At 35.9% G+C, this 25,400-nt stretch overlaps 2 protein-coding genes across 2 annotated transcripts; one reads left to right on the top strand and one right to left on the bottom strand.

The window, feature by feature from the left end:
• On the bottom strand, positions 1-19,934 carry LOC136037591 (uncharacterized). Its single transcript, XM_065720312.1, has 2 exons — positions 19,627-19,934; positions 1-1,980 (listed from the first exon to the last, which is right to left on the bottom strand). The coding sequence occupies exons 1-2, from the start codon at positions 19,932-19,934 to the stop codon at positions 234-236; spliced, it is 2,055 nt and encodes a 684-aa protein (XP_065576384.1). The 3' UTR covers positions 1-233.
• Positions 19,935-24,639: 4,705 nt separating this feature from the next.
• LOC136037590 (uncharacterized) lies at positions 24,640-25,032 on the top strand. Its single transcript, XM_065720311.1, has one exon. The coding sequence runs from the start codon at positions 24,640-24,642 to the stop codon at positions 25,030-25,032; it is 393 nt and encodes a 130-aa protein (XP_065576383.1).
• The last annotated feature ends 368 nt before the right edge of the window (positions 25,033-25,400 follow it).

The raw sequence follows: 25,400 nt of genomic DNA, 5'->3' as shown, positions 1-25,400 counted from the left end.
CATCTTATCCCTATTTGATATTAATCTTATCTCCGTCGAGATAAAAATAGTTCCAGTAGCAAATACTGCAGTTGACTTTAAAATCTGTATAATATAAACAGGGAAAATCTATAACAGGAAAACAGATAAGATGAAGAGGAGGTCAACATTCGAATAAAGAAGTCGGTATCTAGCATACCTTGGTAGAAATACTAAAACTGAATGAGCTCTAAAACAAAGAAATGTGGTTTCGGCTAATTTGTCTCTAGTTCTACGATAACTGGGTTGTGGTAACTGTAATACGTCACTAGATTCCTGGCAAACCATTTGGCTGGCGAATTTACGTACACATGGTCAAGCAATGTTCCTTTTCTTGTAGTATATTTTCCAACAAGCTGTTGAAAACTGCATTTTTCAAAATGAGAAGGAAGTGAAGATTCTTCGTTGATGTTAACGTTGAAATCTCCAACAATAATCGTGTCTTTGATGTCTTTGTTCGTAGACGCTAGTTGCAACAGTTGTTCTGGTATCGTCATAAGGTATTTTTCTGGCGTTTTGGGTGGTTTATATACCACAGCTATCAGCAGTGTAACTCTTTGTCTTGTTACTACGGTGACTGCCAGAAAATCAAGATGATCGTTCGACATGTCAGCGGTTGAGAGAAGCGAGGCCTTTGCATTTAGAAATACAAGTATTCCTCTGTTTTTTCGTTTGGTGTAGTTGGAGGCAACTGTCGTCATTCGGGAGAATGGCGGAGGTTCAGGTTTGTCGATATCACCTGTTTCTGTAAAACAGAAAATGTCGCATTGCAACAAATCTGTATACGTGATGATATCTTGTCGGTGCACTTCAAAAACTTCAATGTTTTGGGAAACGATTGTGAACGGGAAAGGGATTGGTTCGTCGTGAAAATACCAATTTGCTGACGTGCAGCTGAAAACTGGCATGCTGTGTAGTGCGTTCTCGATCTTTTCATCGCAGTATAGACTTTCAGTATTCAGTTCTTCGATATACAGGCTAGCTAGTTCTTTTACGCGTGACATAGCGGTATAGCCTTGTCCCGGTTGAAACATGTTTGAAAGACAAATGACAGCACTTGGAAAGGTTTGTCCTTGAACTTTATGGACGGTTAAGCTCCAAGCTAGTTGTAGAGGGTACTGGTGACGCATAATACTTCTACTAGGAAGCATTTCTGACTGAAACTGGATGGGTACATCATAAGATTCTGCATATGGAAAACCGATTCGGTATTTTGACCCAATGGTTGCCTCGTCGAATTTGACATGAACTGAAGTCGGAAGTCCGTGAAAACATTTGGAACTGTTAATGGCCGTAATGGTCCCTCGTGCTCCATTTGACAGGCCGTTTTCAACATCCACGTTCGATGTTAAAATCACACGTGCGCCAACAGATAGGTGAATTTGTGGCGGAAGGTGAGACTTCACCGTTGTTAAGGGTGCAGCGAGAACTCTGTCTCCTGTACGCGTGGCAATTGTGTCAAGTGCTGTGACTGTGATGATGGGGTTTCTTGTTGTTTGTAGCATTTTGCAGTTGTATGCCAAGGTCGGTTTGTTAGTAGGATATATTCTGATAATATTGTCATCGGGAACTTTGACACAACGGCTTCTTAGGGTCGCGAGATGATGAGGATCGAAAGGAGTTGACTTCTTACGTTTCCGTACGTAGGTGAGGAGATCGATGAAACTTTTGTCTTTCTGGCGGACAACTTCCGTTAACTCCCATTTTTGGAACTTGTTCCACAGATTTTCTGTTAGCGATCCGTCATCTTGATGAAACAGAGGTTTGCCAAATACAGGAGGTAGCTGGTACAGGTCTCCAACTAGTATGATAGTCAATCCTCCAAATGGCTTCGAAGGTTTGGTAAAGGTAAATATAGAGGATGAGAATTTAATTGAAAAGACTGAAGAAATACTTTTTAAAAATTTTAATATTAAAATAAATGACAATGATAAAAAGTTCCCTTTCCTATATTGGACTGTAAAATTTCATAAGAATCCCCCTAAACCACGGTTTATTGCTGGAGCAGCTAAATGTCCAACCCGCATTGCTGCTACTGACCTTTCTTTAATTTTAAAGGAAATTGTAAATAAACTTAAAACCTATTGTTCTGGTATTAAAAAATTTTCGAATTTTAATCCATATTGGAGTGTCAATAATTCACTGCAGGTGATAGATTCTTTAACAATGGTTTCAGCTAAAAGGATTGAGTCTTTCGATTTTGCGACAATGTATACTAATTTATCACTTAATGAAGTGTTTGATAATGTAAAAACTGTTATCAAGAAATCTTTCCTCTTATCTAGTAAAAGGTTCTTAAAAATAGACATTTATAATAAAAAAGCTATTTGGACAAATTGCTTTAATACTACAGTTAACTTGAGATGTTACAGCTTGGATATGATTTTTGAGTTATTAGAATTTATTTTATACAATACTTATATAAGATTTAGGGGTGATTTGTACAAGCAAATTGTGGGAATTCCCATGGGGGGAATGCCAGCCCATTTATAGCTGACTTGTTTTTAAGTCAACTAGAATATAAATATATGATGGATAAGAATAATCCAATTAATTTAAAACATGCTTTGTCAAATAATAAAAGATATTTAGATGATATTTTGGTCTTAAACTGTAAGGATTTCATTGATATTTCTAAAAATATATATCCATCAGAGCTTATTCTTGAGCCTAGTCATGGCGCTGGTCATGAAGATCATTTCTTAGATTTAAATATTAATATTTGTGATAATAATAAATTAAGTTTTATAATGTATAATAAAACGGATGATTTTGATTTTGAAGTGATTAGTTTCCCATTCCCTGAAAGTAATATACACTCAAATATCACATATTCAGCGTTTTTCTCATAGTTACTTCGTTATGCAAGGATTTGTAGTAATTATATTGATTTTAAAAATAGATGTAAAATCTTAAGCCAAAAATTGATATCAAGAGGTTTTTCTGCAAATAAATTAACTTGGTAATTTAAAAAATTTAGTTTTCATTATAACGAACTTTTAAATAAATATCAAAAGAATTATCTAGAAATACTTAAAGAAATTTTCAACTAATTTCGGAGGTTCGAGAAATGTTGTCGCAGCGCCATTTATTTTGAATTGTGTTTCTAATTGAGCGGATTTTCTTAAAAATTAGCCACATGGTAAAGATGAATTCTATAATTGTTTAGTTCATTCAGGTTTTTTGCAATGTGTTAATATTTGTGATTAGGCAAAATTTATAATATTTAGTTTGCCTATTGTTGCTAAAGGGAAGGATATATTAACAGGATAAACTTGTTTTGGTTTTACTTGGTTGTTTTACATTTGCTGATTTTTTTTTCATAGGCATATATTTTGGGGGTGATACCTGACGCGGGGATGCCATGGATATTCTGTGGTAGCCACAACACTGTGCTGGGTAGAGAATTTACAGTGGCGAAACCCTATATAGGCCAGTGTATTCTCCTGATGAGCCCTTATGCTGGGTGTTGCCTCTGAATTATTTGTCTATATTATTTTTTCTATTGTTTGGTAAATGACGACTTATACTTATTGACGACATGACTGCCTGTCCATGGATTATTCTTTATGGTTGATTGTGTGTGGCTATGCTGTTTGACCTATGCGATTGTATGGATGAGTAGGGTTAAGGCCTCATTCAAGTGCTGGTCTATATTAATCACTAATTTAGGAAAACAGTCTTCCTTTTCTCCTTCTGTCTCTCTCTTTTTTTTTCTTTTTTTTTCTTTTTTTTGTTCTGTTGCATTGGTGATTTCTCTTTTCATGATATATTTACCCCTTTTACATTTTAGCCGAATCTTACTTACAAGTCCATCTCCCCGTGATGGACATGGTACCGTATCGTTATCAAGGCCTATCGATCGCCGTTGACAAACAAAATTCTATTTTTTAGTTCAAAAGTTGATTTTTGAAACGAACTATAGGTACACCAAGTAGCCAAAATCGCTAACCCCTCATTGCCGAACACGACTATGGTCTAACAGTCTATTGTTGCTTACAAGTGTTTTACATGTCTCACAATTGCAATCGGCCTATTTTGGGTTTCAGTGTCTACCTTACTAATGAAGTTGTCAACCCATCTAAACTTTCAAAATGTTGTATCTCGTGAAGGAATAACTACTTACAAGTCCATTTCCCTCCGATAGACATGGTACCATATCGTTTCGACCATTAAATACACTGTCAAAAAATAATAGGTATACCAACTACCTAAATCTGCTAACCCTTCATCACAGAGTAACACTTTGGTTTTGTTTCTTCGCTATCTGTTACACGTTGGACTTGTCAACCCATCTAGGTTCTGAAAATGATATGTTCCAAAAAGAGTTTTTTCCTGAACTGATGAAACAATCCGTAATCACATGGCTATAGGTTAAGTCAGGTTTTAAAGAAATACAGAACATCGAAAACGGACTAAATTGACTTTGCAGACTGTTGAATTTTATCCTTTTCAATCGTAGACATCGGGACTGGTGAAAACTTGCGACATCTTATACAACCTATTGGGTATTATGAAGCTGTCCGTAACTGTTCATGACCATTGGATGACCTTTATCCTTTTCAATCGTAGACATCGTGATGGATGAAAACTTGGAACAATATCTTATATAATCTATTTGGTATTATAAAGCTATCCGTAACTTTACAGGATCAAAATACCATAGATGATACTCTATTAATTATTACGAAACTACCTCATTGTATCGTTTGCACCCGTTGCGTAAATACTTAATTCTAGGTTACAGTGAGTGATAGACCATCGATACAAACTTTCTTGCCATCAGATTTACAGAGATCGAATACAATGTGCACCAATTTGCACAAATTTCTAGCCCAAAGTGAACCAATTCTTACTTACAAGTCCCTCTTCCGTGATAAGACATCACTTTCACCGGAAACAAATAAATGGGTACACCAACTAGCAAAAGTTTCAAACCCCTCATCACTGAAGATGATTGTAGCTTAACAGCTGATTATTACTTACAAGTCCCCTACATGTCTTACTTACCAACACTGGAACCAAATTGGTCTCATCATCAAATACACCAGAAACAAATAGTGGGTACACCAACTCGTAAAAGTTGCAAACCCCTCATTGCAACTAGCAAAAGTTGCAAACCCCTCATCGCTGAGGATGATTGTAGCCTAACAGCCGATTATTACTTACAAGTCCCCTACATGTCTTACCACTGGAACCAAATTGGTCTTACCATCAAATACAACGGAAACAGAAAATAGGTACACCAACTAGTAAGAGTTGCGAACCCCTCATTGCCGAGGATGATTATGAGCTGACAGCCGACTGTTGCTTACAACTCCCCTATATGTCTCACAATTGGTATCGGCCTATTTTTGGTTTCAGTGTGTACCTTACTACTGAAGTTGTCGAACCCTTTAACCTTTCAAACTGGTATATCTCATGAAGGAATTTTTGTACAAAAAAATGGATGACATATACTTTAATCAGCTCATCAAAAGCTATCGACTGCCGTCGAAAAAAAAATCTATCTGTCTTAGTTCAAAAGTTGACTTTTTTGCCGTAGGCCAACTTTCTAACGTCATCACTTAGAAAGGAGCAAAGGATAAACTCTAATTTCTTTAGCAATGAGAGAACTTTTAAAGTTTAAGAGGCACATCTGATACCATTTCTCTACCGCAATCCCAAGTGCGAAAAACCGAATGATAAACTCAGCCGAAATCACGGCAGCACTTTCGGACCCGTGGGAAAATGCCGCTTTTTTGCCTCTCTAAATTTTTCTATTTATCACTCAAAGAAGATATATTGGCTGTGGGGCAGGGTAACTGTCGCATATATTTAACTCTTATAGATTTTAGTCCATCTTCAATTTGAAACTGGTGCCTGCCTGCTTGCCTGCTAGAACGGAGCTTTCCACTCGAAAGCAGAAACATGGTTTGATGAAACGAAAGCTTGGCTGCATAACTTCAGATAGTCCTCTCTGACATAGGCTATACAACTCCTCTTCACTTCACACACTATAGGCTCTGGCTCAAGGACAAGCAAAAACCATCCTTTTTGGCCCCAGGCAAGAGTTCTACGAAGCTTTCCAAAATGTAAAGTCATATTCATCAATCCGGCCTAAGGTCCACACTTTCCGTAAAAACCGCAGAGGTTAGACCCTTACCACTTTCTAGGAATAAGCTGAAATCGGGGTGCTAGGAACAAAAAAAAACACGACAAAACCTAAGTGTTGCTTTCGCAACACAATAACAGCTGTATCAACTAAATGATAGTAACAATGAGAAATGTTTCCAAAGCATACATGGTGGTTTAATTACTCCTTTAAATTTTCCTTTTTTTTCAGGTGGACTGGAATACTGGAGGATGGAAAAATTGTGAGACTTAAATTACAACTTTCGGCCTCTTTCTTTGTCAAATTTATATTATACAGAATCTGAAGAAGAGACAGGAGATGTCAATGCTGGCATGAAAGCATTTTCTAGGTCAGGTATTACAAAAATTCTGGATCCTTTAGCAAGGCTTAGGAAATTAATAAACTGTTTCTAATAAAGGGCTGGAGAAAACTAACAGTCCATAAGGAAAAAGTTGAAAGTCATGCAATAAATCTATCCTTAACCTGAGAAAGAATTAACACGTGAAATCAGTAAGAAGAACGTTCATATACACATCCCTGACACCACATTCTTTAGTTGTGTTCTACAGAAATATGAGAACATTAAGAATTTAAATTTGAAGTTGTTGGGCAATATACTTCTATTCAGTGTTAGGCATTTTAAATTGTGTACTGTTGAGGAATAAAGCCATTTGTCTAGTCAAACATTGTCACGACAAAAGTTGCAACTAAGTAAAGAGCAAACCACATCCCATAGGAATCTAGTTCAAGAATTTCAATTATTATTTGGATTAATTTTAATAGTAAAATGTTATTATCAATATAAGTTTATAGGAATTCTGAATTACTGAAAATATTTTCTCGAAAATGGGTGTTGAATCTAAATGAAAAGTAAATAATTAGAATTGCCATAGTCAATAATATTACAGAGTAAAATTATGACGCATTTCATAATCAATATGGTAGAAAATGCCAAATGGAGATGATCTCTAGGTCTATAAATGAATTTGTGGCATACATGCTTATTTCTAACTTCCCAAGTAAATATTATCTCATAGTTTTAATTTTAAAGTTTCTTTTTACTACAGGTAGCAGAAAAAAAACTATTCTTGTCTCTTTAGTTCTTTTTTCTTAGGTTAAAGTATGTTTAAAAAGTTTGTGCTAATCTTTGGTAAATCTCCTGACTAGTTTTAAACCTTTGTACTTGAAGAACTGCTGTAAAGTCAAGGTTAAGCGAAATGACAATTTTAAAGTGTTATTTATCTTTGGAAACCAAAGACTTTGTCCTTTTGTCTTATCCTTAACAAGGCTAGCAATTTTCATCAGTCACTTTAAAACCAACAACCATGTTATTGGATTTATTGGGTAATCCATTCCAGTGCAGCAGTATGTAACAACTGCTTTATATATACAGACTACATCTGAGCACCAAGAATCAACTTGCTTTATGATTTTTTTTCGGGAAAGGGAACATTGAGTAATTAACATTCCAAGACAAAGTTAAGGTGGGATCATCACAGTACCATTGCCCAGATAAGAATCTGTCAAGAAAAGGAGAAAGAGGAGAAAATTGCTAGTAATATGAATTTTTGGAAAGGGGAGAAGAATACATGAAAATGGACATCAATTCACAGCTTTAAAATGTAAAAACAAATATGACAATCTAAAAAAATCAATATAAAGTTCAAATTGATAAAGTTGAGACAAGAGGTGAGGAAAATGTAAAGAGGGAGTACTTCAAAATATTGCATGACTTCGTTGGAGACCGAACAGATACATCCGGTTACTATTGTTGATAGAACAGGAAGAGCAGTTTTAAAAAACACTGTGAGAATATTTTCACAGATCCCTCGCCTATACCTGCTGAAGTATACTATACCTGCTCAACAGTGAATCATCTCTACCCCAAAATAAAATTGCATCAAAATCTACTGTGACAGAGACATTCTTGCAAAAGATGCCAATAAACATCACGAGCCACGTATTGTAAGGCAGGACTTGAGCATTGGAAAAGAGAAGCACCGCACTTGAATTGCTTCCAAAGGTCATTAAAAAATAATATAAGTTATTTTAGTTTTTTCTTAATGAATACAAAAATAACTGAACTTGAATTGATTAGACTTTTTAATATTATCAAAAAGGGAACAGTAAACAATCACAGCATAGGAATTAGTTAAATATACAATTTCTAAGAAAGTAATTTTGAAGTACAGTATATATTCAATACAATTTTTGTTAAGTTTGTGTGATCGTGACCTGAAGTTATTTTCCAGTAAATCATTGTCCTTCCAGAAAAAGAAAGAATAGTCAGTAATATTAACAATAATCAGGGAGTATTTTATTTATAGGCCTACTTTTCATACAGTTTAGCGAGGAAAAATATGATCGCATCACTTGATGCCTTTTGCATGCGACTTTCCAATAAAGGGACTAGCTTTATTTGAATCATTGACAGGGACCGCAACAACTCATTAATGGCTGGTTTTCATGGTAAATTTGTAGCCTTTTGTAGTTGGGAGCATTAATTTTATTTTCCTTATTCTTTATATTTAAATGTTAGTATGAAAATAATTTTGCAGAATTTTTAAAAAGAGCCTGAAGCCCTATGTAGTACAAACTTGCAAGGACAATAAAAAAACATCCAAATTAGTGTCCCGGCTCAATTTGAACAAATATAAAGAAAAAAGTAAATGTGTTTTTATTCCCTTCACTGCCTGTGTCAATAGATAAGCCAGGGATTATTATTTTAACTCCCTTAAAAATTAATGTTATACCTGGTCTTAAAGGTAAGATTGAATTTTTCAAAGCTTGGAGGTTTATTCCTCCTGTCTGAATAAATAAAATATATGCATAATTGAAGTTTTGTTCTTTTCTGAAGGAATGTTTTGTCTCATTTTTAGAACAATGAACAGTTTTTTACGAATTTCTTATGCTATAAGCACATTTTCAAGATTTTACCTACCTAAGGATCCCTGGTTTCCAAAATATGATTATATTTCTTAAGAATAGAAGTTTTTGGTGGCAAATTAAATGTTAATATTTAGATGACCTTGTTTTACAACTTAATAGTAATAAAACAGGTAAGAATGTCAAAATTTTCAGTGACCAAAATATATTTTACACATTGCTAAGTGCAGTAGAAAGGAAAGCCACTGGTAAGGACCCCCAAAGAATAATTTAAGGTTATATTAATAGCCTTAAAATGTAGTAATTCTTATTATTTCACTTGTCGGCTTTCTCCTAGCTGCGTTATTTTCTAATAATTTTTCCATCGTTACCTTCTCGATGGTCAAGCAATGGAGACAATCTGAACTGTTATCTCTAATATCATCTTAGTAGCTACTGCCCTTCCCTCTATTCGGCTTCTCTACTTAATTGATGAAATTCATATTCCTACTCTAACAATTAAAGAAACGGGACACCAGTGGTATTGATCCTATGAATACTCTGATTTTTATGATGTTCAGTATGATTCATATATGATCCCTTCAAATGAAGTATCTACTGGCATATACCGCCTGCTCGATGTAGATAACTGCATACCAGTGCCTTAGAATGAAGCTATCAGTCTAACGATTACTTTAGACGACGTCCTACACTCATGGGCCGTCCCATCTCTAGGTATCAAGATGGATGCGGTCCCAGGTCGACTTAATCAATCTAGACTTCTAGTAAATATACCCGGAGTATTTTATGGTCAATGTTCAGAAATTCGTGGCTCTGGACATAGTATTATACCTATTGTAATTGAAGCTGTTGCGGAAAGAGACTTTTTAAAGTGACTTGAGTGATAGATTTCACAGGGTGGCTGAAGGTCAAACAGTGGCCTCTTAAGCTCTCTTACGATAACTACTCCCTATGGAATAGAAACTTAGTTTAATAATAAATATAGGGTTGTCAACTTTAAGAAGCAGAAGACAGTCTCTTATTCTTCAAATAATACCGGTCCCTTGATTTGTAATCTTCCTTGTCTCTATAATTCTTCTATGAGCTCTTATGACAACAGTTTTATTCCTTTATTAGCCTCATTCGGTTCCTTCTTCTAAGGACTCCTCCAGTCAGACTGTTTAACTAAGTTGAAAATGATAACAAATCTCTTTTCAGTATTTGATCCGCCTTCCTCTTTTTTATCCAATTGTTTAAGGATATTATCACCGCTATTATGTGGTCTTTTAGATTGATCCCCTCACGGCCTCAGTTTTTTGCTAAGAGGATTCTAATAGGGATAAATTAAGAGATCTCTCTCCTTATAGGGCCAGCTAGATTCGGTGCTAATATCCTAGTTATCCGCCTTTTTTATTTATTTCAATTAATACTTTTATTGGGCTATTTCCCTGTTTTTACTGCCACCAGACATTTAGAAGTCATTTTAAGACTTGCAGTCCCTCTCTGGATCTTTTTTATTATGTACGCTTGGGTTAAGGAAACTCTAGGTGCTCTAGCCCATCTTGCGCCGTTAGGGACACCAGTAATTGAAATCATCAGAAATATAATTCGACCTACTACATTCGCTGTACGACTTGCAACTAATATGACTGCCGGCCACCTTCTCTTAACTCTTCTAGGAGCCCAGGGTACTCAATATTTATATTACTACGGCTGTAGTTTTTAATAAATTTTTTGATCAATATTATAATTTTCTAAAGCTACTATTGAATCTTATGTCTTTTGTAACTTTAATGACTCTCTACGCAAGAGAATAATGAATCAATTAAATCACCCCTATCATTTGGTTAACGTTAGACCTTGGGCCTTAGCTACTGGTATAGGGGCCTTTGTACTAACTTGAGGGCTTGTCAAATCGTTCCACTCTTTTGATTGCATACTATTCTTAACGGGATTGATTACAAACATCTTTATCTCATAATAATGGTTACGAGATGTTTCACGAGAAGCTACTTTTCAAGGAATACACTCGACAAACGTTGGATTTGGATTACAATGGGGAATTATTCTTTTTATCATTTCCGAAGTTTTCTTCTTTGTCTCTTTCTTTTGAGCATTTTTTCATGGAAGTCTATCACTAAGTATCGAAGTTGGAGTTTTATGACCCCCAATTGGAGTAAAGAGATTTAATCCATTCCTGGTCCCCCTACTTAATACGAGTATCCTTCTAGCTTCGGGAGTTACAGTAACTTGACCTCACCATGCATTAATGGAGAATAACTTCGATCAGTGTCTCCAGGGGCTCTTAATTACTGTAATACTCGGCGTGTACTTCTCATTCCTCCAAGGATTGGAGTACGCCGAAGCTGCTTTTACTATTACAGATAGAATCTATGAATCTGCATTCTTTTTAGCAACAGGTTTTCATGGTTTATAAATGCTTATCGGCACTATATTTTTATGATTTGTATCTTACGACATGCTAAGTGTTATTTTCACCTCAACATCATTTCAGATTTGAAGTTGCAGCTTGGTATTGACACTTTGTTGATGCTGTATGATTATTTCTTTATCTCTTTATCTACTGGTGAGGGGAGTAAGATCTTTCTAATATAAATATTATTCTTGACTTCCAATCAAGTCAATCAAATATATTAATTTGATTGGCATTTTTACACTTGTTTTTGTAATGCTGGCTCTGGGAGTGCTTGTTAATAAAAAAAAAATCTCGAGATCGTGGAAAAGGTTCCTCATTTGAATGCAGGTTGGATCCCTTAAATTCCTCCCGCAACCTCTTTTCAATTCGAATTTTTGCTCTCACTCTAATTTTTCTTATTTTCGAAGTAGAGATCACACTTCTCCTGCCCATCGTATTTTTAAATATATCCCATCTAAGAACCTACCTAATTATTTCTTTTCTTTCATTCTTGTTGCAAAGAGAATTATATGAAGAATATGTAATTCCAGCTCTTAGAATAGAATATTAGTCCCAACGACCATTGAATTAATACGTCCCCCACCCGGTTTCTTAAAATGGTAATTTTTCCTCTAGAGGAAGAAGTATCGTTTTTATAAAATATGATTAACAAATAGAAGGTAGTTCCCAATCTGTCAAACCTAGCATTAGTCTTAACCAGTCTGATGATATGATTAACAAAACCATAGATAAGATGAATCCTAATATTGTATGTATGAAACGACTTTAAAAAAAATTCGTCACTTATATAGTAAGAAGAATAGATTATCACTTGAGAAGAGATGAGAAGAACTAAAAAGATGAATGACAATCCTAACTAATCTAAGCACACTTGATAATCCAGGTATAAAACAAAAAATTAATAAGTAGATTTCATCTGACAAGAACAGTAAAAATGAACAACAGATAGCTCTCATTTTAACAATTAGTAAAATATGGTCAGATATAAAATATAATAATACTGTTAGAGATGCTTCTCCGTTAGTTCCACAAACTAATATTCTTTTTAAACTATAACAGTAAACTAGGATCAAAATTAATAGAGGAATAAAATACGCTCTTCTGACTTGGTACTTCTTTAAACTGTGTTCTAACCAGATAAAAATTTATAGGCTCTCCCCAAGGCTGGTACTAGAATATAGACAAACACAATAAAAAGATGAGAAGAAGCATAACATTCAAGATAGGAGTGCCACTATTCACTCTAAACTGAATACACCGATAAAAAATATATTTAAGAGAAAAAGTTAAGCGATGAGGAGAGTCCTATATTAAAAAGAACTAAGACCGAGTCATCAGAAACATAAATACGGAAGAAGAGATTGTTCTCCGAGTAAGCAGGAATCTGCGACTTCAAATGCGAGTATAAAATAGGCAACTTAAATAGAATAATCCAGAAGAACAGATTCCACGGGACAACATTATTAAGATTGATCTTGTTTTGGTGTAATTACACGAGATCAGTATAGCCACAATCACAAATGATATATGGGCTACGGAGGAGTAAGCAATTAAAAATTCAACATCACATTGACGTAAACAAATAAAAACATCTAAAGATTCCACCCAATATGCAGATGCCCATTAATAAAGTTTCACTGTAGATTTCTAATCCTTGCACTAAGTAAAGACCGTAGCCCCTCTAATTTTAGGAGAATGGCGGCTAATGCTATAGAACCAGTAACTGCTGCCTCTACATGAGCCTTAGGTAGTCGAATATTTATAAAGTAACCTGGGAGTTTCACTAGAGATGAAAGAATAGCCAACAAAAAACTGTTTTGTCTCTAAAGTTCCCCTACAATTGTAAGAAGGATGATGCATAGACACTCGTGTGAGCAATGATAATAAAAATAAGAGGTAAGGAGGATAGTAGGGTATAGAATAAGAAGTAGTGCGAGGCAGGGAGTCGCTTTGGCTGAAAGCCCCATCCAAGAATTAGGATTATTGTGGAAGTCAGAGGGAATTATTCCTTGTAATGGCCGCTGCTTTTTTGGACATGTCCTCCCATGGAGTCAAATATCATTTTGAGGGCCCACTGTGACTACAAATCTAGTATCAACAGTACCTTGTGTTGGTAACAATGTGGTTCAATGACTATAAGGAGGATTTGCTGTTGATTATCGTACTCTGACACGATTTTTCACCTTTCATTTCCTGATCCCTTTTCTAGTTGCTGTTTTAACAATGATTCACCTTTTATTCCTTCATCATAGATTCTCTAATAACCCCCTTAGGATTAATGCTAACCTTGATAAATTGCCTTTTCATTCTTATTTTACTATTAAGGATACCGTGGGCTTTATAGTACTAATCTTTTTTCTTGTAGCCCTCTCACTAACTAGGCCATATCTTCTAGGAGATGGGTCCTTACCACCCTTTGATTAGACTGTATTGATTGTATTGTCTATGTCATTTTATTTTTCTTTCCTTAGCGTTTTTACTCCGGCTAAATTGTTAAAACAAGCGGGTAAACAATATATGATTAATTATTAAGTATTAAAGATGCGGGTGGATGACTGTTCCGAAATAAATACAAGAGATTATCGTAGTGATAGCAAGGATAAGATCCGCGTCTCTAAAGGTAAAAATATAACACTGGACAAAATAATAAAAAGCTTATCCCCCCGAGTACCAGTCTAAATGGGGAAGATACAAAAAGGATCCTGGCGTAGTCGGATAGTATAATTAAAGCGAAGACGACCCCCATGTACTCAGTATCAAACCCGGACACTAGCTCGGATTCCCCCTCAACCAGGTCGAAGGGCGTGCGGTTAGATTCTACTAGAATCGTAATGAACCAACATAGTCCCAGAGGCAGACATAAGTATAGAGGCCAGCCTGAATAGGCGAACTTGACTAAGTACGTTTCTAAGTCAAGCGGTTTAAGTAAATTTAGGGGGAGAGGATTATAATAGTTAAAGATACTTCATATGAAACAGTCCGAGCCCCGGTCCAGATTTTTCCAAGTAGGGAGTACTTAGAGTTAGAAGACCAGTCTGCAACTATGATTTTGTATACTCCCACTCTGATGGCGCAAATAACTAAGAGAAATGATAGGTTAAATTTGGCATCATAAGATGAGAATGGAATTAAAGTTCATAGAAGGAAGGAAAGAAATAAACTAAAGACTGGCACCACGAGATAGGGCATGAAGTTAGGAGCAAGAGGGAGTGATACTTCCTTGCAAAAGAGTTTAATACCACCAGGAAAAGGTTGCAGAAGCCCCAGGAAACCGACTTTATTAGGGCCCTTACGCAATTGGATGTAACCTAAGATCTTTCGTCCTAATAGTATTAAAAAAGCCATTGAGACTAAGACTATGATTACTTGCAAAAAAAATAAAATAGATCATTTAAGTCAATATTATCAACTAAGGTTCACTTATAAATAGATCCTAAATCTAATGCATTTATCTACCAAGTTGACATAAAATCCCAAGAGGTCCTTTCGTAATATCATGAGTGAGTTTCCCTTGGGGGTAGAGACTAACCTGGCTTACGCCAGTCTAAACTCAGATCACGTAGGGGTTTAATAGTCGAACAGACTAACTTGCTAGGCTGCTGAACCAAGCAAGGTCCCTGAACCAACATCGAGGTTGCAAACTCTTTTGTCGATTTGAACTCTCAAAAAGAAGTACGCTCTTATCCCTAAGGTAACTTAATTTTGCTCACCTAAGGATCAATGGTCATTTATTAATGTGTTTATAGAGTGAGTGTTAATTTTGCTCTCACATACTATTTTGTCTAATTACTTACCGTTAACAAAGGAATGAAATGTGAAGATCAATAGGGTCTTATCGCCCTCCAAGTTTATTTAAGCTTTTTCACTTAAAGATTAACTTCAATTTAATCAAAGAGACAGGGTATCTCTCGTCAAACCATTCCTTCCAGCCTCAAATCAAAAGGCTAATGATTATACTACCTTCGCATTTTCAGTGTATCACGGACCTTTAAATCATCAGTGGGCAGGCCCGACCTCCTAAAATGAAGAGGCGATATCTTTGTTAAACAGGCGGAGATAGGTTTTACCAAATTCCTGTTAGATTGTTTGGGGTAAGTTCTATTGTATGAATTTATAGTTCTACTAATTCTATCATTATGGTTGCCGAATTTTTATAATCAGCGCCGGCTAGTATAGATTAATCATTTCTAAATTATCATTTTAGCGAGAATAGTTATTAAACTGAGGCAACTTTTAAGCCAATTCATTTCTCTGTTGATGTTATAATATAATTTTTCTAGAGCTCGTCCCCTAGAAAATCTTTCTTATGGAGTATCCTGAAGGAATATTCTGCCAATCAGACATAAAGGTACGTAATATTTCTTACACCAATGCCAATCTTAAAGAGAATTATAAAAAATCTATCTTTAATTGACATAGATCACTTTATTCCGGAATTTACCGGTAGAGTTTGAAATTAAATAAACCCTGATACAAAAGGTACAAAAAATAGCTTTTTTGTGATCGGTCGGTTTTCCTTTTCAGTACTTAGGTGTTTCTTTCTCTTTTACTTATGTAATATTGTTTTAACTAAATTTATAAATAGAAATATACGGAGCACTCTAAAGAGTATTTTTTTAGTGTAAGTAAAATGTTTATTCAAACTCCCTCCCTTCTTTCAAGACGAACCTTCCGGTACGCCTACTTTGTTACGTCATCTCTTCAGACAAGAGAGCGACGGGCGATGTGTACATTCCTCAGAGCCTTCTTCAGTTTGTCAAGCCTACCTGCTAAATCCACCTTCCTCCCTATGATAAAATGAAAGTTCCGTATGAGTTCTCATTGTAACCCAACCTCTACCAAACAGAAACTACATCTTGATCTGATTTATTAGCCTAGGCAATTAAGAGGAGTTATTCGTTTAATCCCCTGAACGACAGTATATATGCTATCTGACAAGAACGGGTTGGTTATTTCGTGGGTTGTCGTTTACGCGGCAGGTTCCTAGAAACCACCAAATTCTTTTGGTTTCGATAATACTACCCAGTGTAATTAAGAATGGACTAATAGGATATATAATCCTAGTTGTTTGACCGTCTAAAATGTGGTTTACCCAAAAAATGTGAGATGAATGCAGATTTCACTCTTGTCGGTATAAGATGTTTTTGTGCCAAATCTACTATATTCACCTAAAATATTTACTCTAGGGCCTTGTATGACCGTGGATGCTGGCACAAGATGGTCTCCTTTTCGCTCGCTATACCTAGAAATAGATGATAATAACGATCACTGCCCCTCCGATCTGGAATGATATCTTGCATATGACTCGTAGAAAAAGTAATTAAACAAGCTAGAATCAAACTTTTACTGCTGAATGTGAAGATGGAGCCCCATCAATAATTCCCGGTAGTATTATGAGAAAAAGATAAATAGTGTAGAATTTAGAAGTACCTGCACATTTGCTTACTAAGTCAAGGCTCGTTGGGAATTGGGATTATAAGTAAAGTATAAGAGATTATTGTAGAAGATCACAGAAAGATAAGTGGGATTATAATTAAAGTATAAGAGATTATTGTAGAAGATCACTGAAAGCAGCTTAACCTGCAAGCGACCGAAACCCAATCCCTGACCGCCGAAAAGAGTGACATCTTCACTCGATGGTTCTCTTTGAGTACCAAAAAACATTGAGAATGTATGAATATATAAATGAGCGAATGTTACATGAAGAGATAGCTAGCTGTAATTGTATGTTATTTAATTGATAGTAACTACTAAGTTAGAATTTACGTACTCTGTGATGTTAATTAACCCCTCCGGTACAATGAACCAAAATCCTTGCCAAGGAAAGTAAAGATGCGGTTAAATTTATATTGCATAGTTACGCATACCTGAACATTAAAACTTATTTAAATACTTTTTACGATGTAGACAGAAATGAAAAAGATAAATAAGGAATTAACCCACCCCTAGGAAACTAAAATACCCCTAAGAATGTTAATCTTAGCTGTGACGCTCCCATGAAGTGACCAGGCATTATTGATACCTAATTGATATATAAATAAAGCGGCGCAACAAAGTGTAACACGATGTAACAAAATATGCCACGACATGACATAATGTAAAATAATATAACATAATTTAACATAAGATAACATAATGTAACACAATATGACATAATATACCATAATATGACGTAGTATAGGTAGGTTTGACCCCGGGGAAAATGCCCCTCCTCTCTCAGACATGTAGGCATAGACCTACAAGTCTGAGAAGGGGCCTTTTCTAGGGTCAAGCCTACGTACGAACATTTATGTCTATATTTAATATTCATTTATATAACGTTCTGTATAGTACATTGGTATAAAGTACTAGGGGATATTCAGGATGCTAATTCGAGATTTTTTTAATTTTATGAAAAATTACAGAATTTGATTCGTCAAGTTGTTATATTAAAACCATTTAACAGAAAACAATCAATTAAAAAACCTTGGATTAGTTTAGTGATATTGAAGCAAACAAATCCTAGAGCTAAACTGTTCAGGTCTCAAATAACTAACCCGACACAAGAGAATAAGGAGTTATTCAACGTTTATAGAAATAAGTTGAAGGCTGCTTTAAGAAATGAAAAAATTACTTTAAGAAGAAGTTAAAGGAGGTGGAAGGGTGTCATAAAAAATTGCGAATTAATAAAAGAAGTGATTGAATGAAAAATAAATAGTATTCCCGTTGAATTAATTAGCGTGAACGGTGAGATTTTAAAGTTGGAAAATGATATATGCAATGAGTTTCAGAATTATTTTTCAAATATTGGTCCAAATCTAGCTATGTCAATTGTGCATGATATTGCTGATCCAAAAAAACAAAGCTTTATTGAAGAGCCCGATTGATGCATCTCTTCATCTTAGACTTGTAACAGTTGATGAAATTAAACGAATTATTTATGGGTTACGTAGTAACTCATCTGGTTGTGATCAAATCACTTTAAAAACTCTTAAGTTTATATTCCATACCATATATCAGGTTTTTTGTGGATTAATTAAAAAGTTATTTATTCAAAGGGAAATTTCCAGATTGCTACAGTCACACGTGTAACCCCATTTCATAGGGGTGGTATTAAAACTGACACAAAAAATTACAGACCGATAAGTATTTTACCCAAACTTTACCGTGTTTTGGAGAAATGGTTAAGCACTAGAATGATAAGTTTTTTAGGGGATCATAAGTTACTGTTAGAGACACAATGTGGGTTCCCTAGAAAAAGAACAACAGAACAGGCAATGATTTATTTGACAACAACTACTAATGAGGCATTAGATAAAGATTTTAAAGTAGGTACTGTATTTTTAGATCTGATAATACCTTTCGACATGGTGGACCACGAACTTCTTCTTAAAAAGTGTGAGGTGCACGGTCTGAGGGGAAAAGTGTCGAATTTTTTAAGAAGTCTTATAAGTAATCTTAATCAGTATGTTCTACTAAATGATTCTTCTTCAGGAGAAAAACTGGTTGAAATATGTGTTGTGCAAGGACCAGTTTTTGGTCCCATATTATTCTTATATTTATAAATGATTTAGATAATTCTGTAAATAATTTTGACTACAGAATAAATGAACTAACGTTAACCCCGCTAATAAAGCAGTTTTACTTTAGAAAGCTTCATTTAGTTGATACTGAAATAGCCTTCATTCCATAAGTGAATGCAGCAGGATGTATACTTCACAACATTTGCGAGACCGAAGGTGATATGCTTGAAGATACCATCCAGGCAAACAGTGAATGTGACGGCAGTAGCGATGCTCCTGCTACTAGTATAGCTGCAGCTAACCATCCTCAATCTCAAAGAACCTCCCGACGGGTTGCAAAAAATGACGCAATCGCAATAGCATTGTGAATTTTCTAAATTTTTACTTTTAAAATGTTCAATTATAATCAAATAACAACAAACAAGATACATGTTATAATAGCAGTAATAACGGCAAGATGCGCAAAAGAAATGGGACCATTAGGAAGCCTCCCTAGTGGAAGACAACAAATAGAAACTGTGTTTGCGAGGAAGCATTGACAGAAAGGATTTCATCAGTGCAAACTGATAACCTGTCTTCAACAATGATATTCTTTTCTTCAATTCTGCTTCCTCACGAAGTCGTTTCTCTTTGTTCTCTTCCACTGTCCCTAATCTATCCATAAATCCAAGAAACTTTGATGATGCTACCTCTCGTTTGGAACCATCTTTTTCGAGGATCTTGACAGTATTCTCTCTGTATGCTCTAGTTTCTTCCTCCATCTGCCTGTGTTTCCCAGCCCCAAATCTGCCAGGAAGGAGCTTCCTTTCTTCGTTTTGGGGGTAGCTGGCTCCTCATTTTCTTCGTCCGAGACGGTGATTGTGCTGGTCCGCGCAAACTGCTTCTTGGCAAGTTCGAATTCGAACTTCTTTGTTGTGTTGACAACCGTTACAGGGTTCATGGAATGTTTGTCTCCAACAATTTCCTCTCTGGCATCATGCCAAACAGACTTCTCCATGGGAGGAGCACCAGTCTTCCTTGTATGGTCCACTCACTCTTTGTACTTCTTGATCAGATTCGACCATTTGTCCTGGCATTTTGTTTTGCCAGGTCGCTTACTAAATTGAAGCCTCCACGCTCCATTTCGTCAAACTCTTTTCTCAATAGCATACTACCTTTCTCTCGTTTCGATTTTAAATCTCTTTTAAACTCATCTGTGCCAAGAATTACCAGTAGTTTCTAGTAACGTTTTCATTAATTTCGTAATCTTTTGGCTTGCCATGCACTGCCCAGGCTTCGACTGGCTTGTCAATGGCTGGCTTGCTAATGTCTGGATTTCCACTGGCCAACGCTGGCTTGCAACTGGCTTGTCAATGGCTGGCTTACCACTGGCATGACATATGGCTCGCTGTCGATGCTGGGAATAATCTTCAAACTTTCTTGCGCTTCAGCAATGGCGCGAAGATCTTCCGGAAGTTGCTGAAAAGTCTCTCGCACTTGGTCTTCGGAAAAACCATTGTATTCGTCACCTGAAAGGACGAAGAAGTCAGATACAGGGTTACTAAAACAGTCAAAGGCGTCATTATTGGGGGGACAACCCCAAAGGACTTGATAAAGTACTTAAGTTGGTCGAAGCCGGGCGAAAGTTCACTATTTTATCGGATCGAACCACCGGCAAAGACAGAAGAACTCAAGGTAAACGTTTGTATGTTTTTGTCGGGCGTCAGTCGGCACATCAACTCCCGGCACATTTGCTGGGCAAAAAACCGACGAAATCGCATTCTGTGTAGTTTTGTTGTGCTTCGATTGTTCCTGTCAGCACATGGTATCCTTTTTGGGATCTCAAAACGTAAGTGGAGGGATACCTATGACATGTCGAAGGCACGACAACTGTCGAAGGGAATGAGGTATTTTAATGAAACTTGGTGGGAATATCCTTTGTGTCAAGGGAAAGGTCGATTTGACATTCTTTATCATTTGTTCCGGTGCAAGAATGTTAAAAAATGTGGCGTTCTTTAAGAGATGGGTTCATGAGGGAGAAACGCTCTCAGATGTTGGCAAAGAGTGAGTCAGCAGGTGTGAAGGACAAAAACCCTGGAAATGGTACAGTCAAATGGTTTTCCTCGTTGAGCATGTTTCCACAAGACCTACACAGTCAAACTTCGAGTTACTATTTAGGGTAAGTACATTCAGCAGTTTGTTATTTAGTAAATATTATGTAAAGGTAAAATTATGCCCTACTTTAGACTTCTTACCATAATAAACCAGAAGGAACTTTTTTAGTTAATTTTGATCTTTTTTAGTTAAGTCTGTAAAATTCTAGCGGGACCCAATGCAGTGGTATTTTACTATGAATATTTCTTGCAATTTTCATTTAAATTCTATACTCCTTTCAAAAATTATGCAAACACACTGAAAGACTCAAAGTGGACGCACATTGCTATCACTTAACTTGGTTCAGTAGTCTAAGTTAAGTGATTTTACTTAGGTGTCTTCACATTGAAATCTAGCCGTTCACATTAAAACATGGAAAATAACTAATAGGATTAGGCAAAAATTTTGAATTGTTGGATCGTGGAATTGAGGATGAATATCAGAGAAGAAGAAGAATAACGGTTGGATTAATATCTTCTTTCTTAAGTATAGATTTATATTTCTTTTATCCTGTTTAACCATTTATAATTTCGTTTGTTGGGCTTCAATAAAGTTGTGTGGGCAAGTATCAGCATGAGTAACACAGACCCCCAAAAACGGGGGCCACCAATATCAGGTGCTCACCAGCCACCACCCTATATGTTTATTCAACCTAGCACCAGTTTCTGCGGTCAATATGGATGAAATGTACAGTGTCTCAGCCCCAATGTCATACAGCCAGTTCCAGAGTCCCCAGTTGGGGCAGTGGCAGCCCCAGCAGCAAGTTATGCGAATGCCAATTACTAACCCTAATGGGCAACTTAGTGCTCGTGCATACAACATTAGAGGATATAATTTACCTGTCAATAATAGATTTCAAGTGCTTGCAACAACAATGATTTCCCATCTTTACCAGCAGAACTTGATGAAGACATGGGTATTATTAATCCCATTCTGGCAGAAGGAATAATTGACAATAGTCAGAATGAACATATTAGATTCCCAAATTTAGGACTGAATTCCTCCTTGGGTAGGAAAAGAGTAAGATCCCCAGAAGTGATTACTCAAAGTGAAAATAAAAAACAAGAAATTGGGTCAGAACAATCAACCCCTAATGAGATTCCAGTAAATGAATTGTTTTTGACAAAAGTATAATTTGAAGTTATTAACAAAAACCAGAAATTAGTGGACGAGTTCTCAATCCTCAAATCCTTAAGAGAGCATATTTCCCCAATTAGGTTGGGATTTGAGCTAAATAGAGAAAGCACAGGAAGTTTTAGTGTATAGTCGCAGAATTGTTCTGTGTTTCAAATTTCAGCGTTATGGCCACTCACAGAAAAACTGTCAAGCAAGTGAACCAGTTTGTTTAAGATGTTCAGGAAGACATGAGTCTTAACTGCCCTCTCAAAAACAGTGAATCAATAGATAAAACAGGAAATTTATAGACGTATTAATTGAAAAGGTTGCCACTCCTCTACATCCACTGTTTGTCCCATCAGGCAGCAAAATAGAAATGTTCTGCTTGTGGCAAAAAAAAACATGGGCTACAGGAGAGTAGAAGTTGTATACAGGACATATGCACAAGCTCTCCACTCTAAGGAAACTCAACAGGCCAAACCAGTACAACATAATTATATTGTAAATAAAAATAATGAGCAAATAATTAATATAACCATATCAGACACTGTTGCTAAGATAATTGTTGGACTGTTACTATCTCCAGATTTACTGGATATGGCCAACCTTACCTTGGCTACGAAAGTAGAAGAACTTTGTGGATTTATGAATGAACTAAATATGGGACCAATTGACTGAAGCCATTAGAAGCAACTGTATTGAAAAATTACTTTAGGGCTGTTTTCTCAGAATGGCTGTTCAGTGATTAAAGAGACATGATCCTACATTATGCAGTAAATGAAAACGTTTGGATTTCATATGTATCCAAGAGACTTGGCTTAAACCATATATTAAAACGGGATTTCACGGATACAATATTATAAGACATGACAGAATAGCCCAGGATGGTGGAGGTGTCATTATTGCAATTCGCTCCAATTTACATTTTGAACAGTGGAGCATTGATTATTGTGATGAGCTTTCAGAACATCTAGAGGTAATTGGATGCAAGTTATATCTAGACACTGAAACAATCATCAATGCTGTTAATGTTTATAGTCCAAGTGGCAATAATAAACATATTGGTTCATTAATAGTTGAAATTTTCTCTGAAGTCGTTAAAAATGAAGAACTTATATTAGTTGGAGACTTTAACGCACATAGTAACGTGTGGTACATGTGTGAATTGGTTAATAATTCTGACAAAAGTATAGAAGAGTCTCTACTTGGAGATGATATATATTTGGCAACTCCTGCAGATTATCCAACAAGAAGGAATGCGCAGTCCAGCTCTTATTCAACCATAGACTTATTGTTCACAAGGACTAAATTTAGCAATAAAATTGACATTGAAATGACAGAAGATTCTACACTGCACAGCGACCAGTCACCTGTACTAATAAGTGTAGACAAGCCAAACCCGTCACAAGTAAACAACACTCAAAGATTTAATATCAAAAAGGCAAACAGGCAAGAATTTCAAAGCCAGCTAAATAATTCAGACATTGCAAAACTTCTTCAGCAAGTGCAATCCTTGCATGACAAAGTAAGAGCATTTCAAGATATATTATTTCTAGCAGCAGAAAAATCTAAACCCATGTGTGCGACAGGTGGAACCCTCAAGAAGTATGCAAAATGGTGGAATGAGGACTGTGAAAAGCTCAAAAAAGAACTTAAACGACAGCAAAATACTTATAACCCGGTATCATCTATCAAAAACTACATTGCAGATAAAAGGCTTTTGTCAGGTTTAAGAACTGTGTATTTGAGTCAAAATGCAGAAGTTGGCAATAGTTTATTGAAAGTCTTGACTTTAGAAAATCAGTTTCTTAAGTTTACCAATTCATAATAAAAATAAAATCTAAAGAGGAAAAGTCAGAAAAAAACCCAATTACCTTTGAAAACAAAATACTGATTGGTGGATTGGAAAAAGCAAATGCCGGGGCAAAGCTCTTGTCTAACAATATTGAAAATATGATCCTTTTCAAGAAGAGGATGCACTAGCAGCAGTCAAGGCCAAAAGACTCAGTAAATTTGGAAACAAAAGTCCTTACGACAAGCTTTTTACCAAAAAGGAGCTGGATAATGTCGTTGCCAATCTTCAAAATACGGCTCCAGGCCCTGATATGATCTTTCCACAATTTGTGAAAGCTTTGCCTGAGAAATGGATGAATGTATTGCTGGAAGTAATTAACCTTGCATGGGACAGTGGGGTATTCCTTTCTCCTTGAAAACATGGTCAAGCTGTTATGATGCCCAAACCTAATAAAGACAAGTCAAGAATGGAAAATTGTAGGTTTATCACACTGCTTCCTGTTTTGGGAAAAGTTTTTGAAAGAAAGGTGACTTAACTGGGAGATAGAAAAGAGTCATTTTTTGAAAGATATTCAGTGTGATTTCAGAAAAAAAGCACAATAGAACACTTGCTCTGCTTGAAACAGGACGCCCTTTATGCTTTACAAAATTTCTTGGTGATGGTAGTTGTTGACTTAGATGTAGATGCTGCATTTGATTCAGTGGTCCATCGACAGATACTGAAGGGAGTTATGGAGGCTGGGATTAAAGGACAGTTGTTAGCTTTCACGTACAGCTATCTACAAGGAAGAGAAGTTACAGTCAAAGTTGGTGGAACAGTGTCTATTATTTTTGTTAAAAGAAGATGTGGTGACCGACAGGGAAGTGCTCTAGGCCCTGATTATTATAATATTGCAGAATTTGACATATCAATTCAAGAAGGGGGTTCACAATGGATGATATTTGCTGATGACAATTCTTTATATGCACTAACAAGAACTTTAGAGGAGTCAATGGAGATTTTAGATCAACGTTACTACAAACTGAACATTGGGCTGACGGGCTTGATTTAAAAGAGTAACATGATGATTATCACTAGAAAGAAAATAATAAATATACTGACACTGTGTCTCTTTGGCTACCCTAATGAGTATGTGAAACAAACAAAAGTCCTTTTGTGCATAATGACAGTTAAACTGAATTGGAATCCACATGTGGAAAAGGTTCGGGCTAAATGTATGAAAAGACTGAACATCATGAAGCTGCTCACTTCATCTTCATGGGATATGAAGGCAGACACATTGCTGGAGTTTTAGAAGAAGTATATTGGACCAAAAATTGAATATGCTTCAGTGATATATGGTTCTGGCTCTCATTCAATCTTGAAAAGGCTGGAAGTTATTCAAAATACTGCTATCCGAATTACATCCGAAGCAAGGAA

The sequence above is a fragment of the Artemia franciscana genome, chromosome 17, assembly GCF_032884065.1.
Source record: "Artemia franciscana chromosome 17, ASM3288406v1, whole genome shotgun sequence".
Classification (NCBI taxonomy): domain Eukaryota; kingdom Metazoa; phylum Arthropoda; class Branchiopoda; order Anostraca; family Artemiidae; genus Artemia; species Artemia franciscana.
This window is presented reverse-complemented; position numbering and strand designations above follow the sequence as displayed.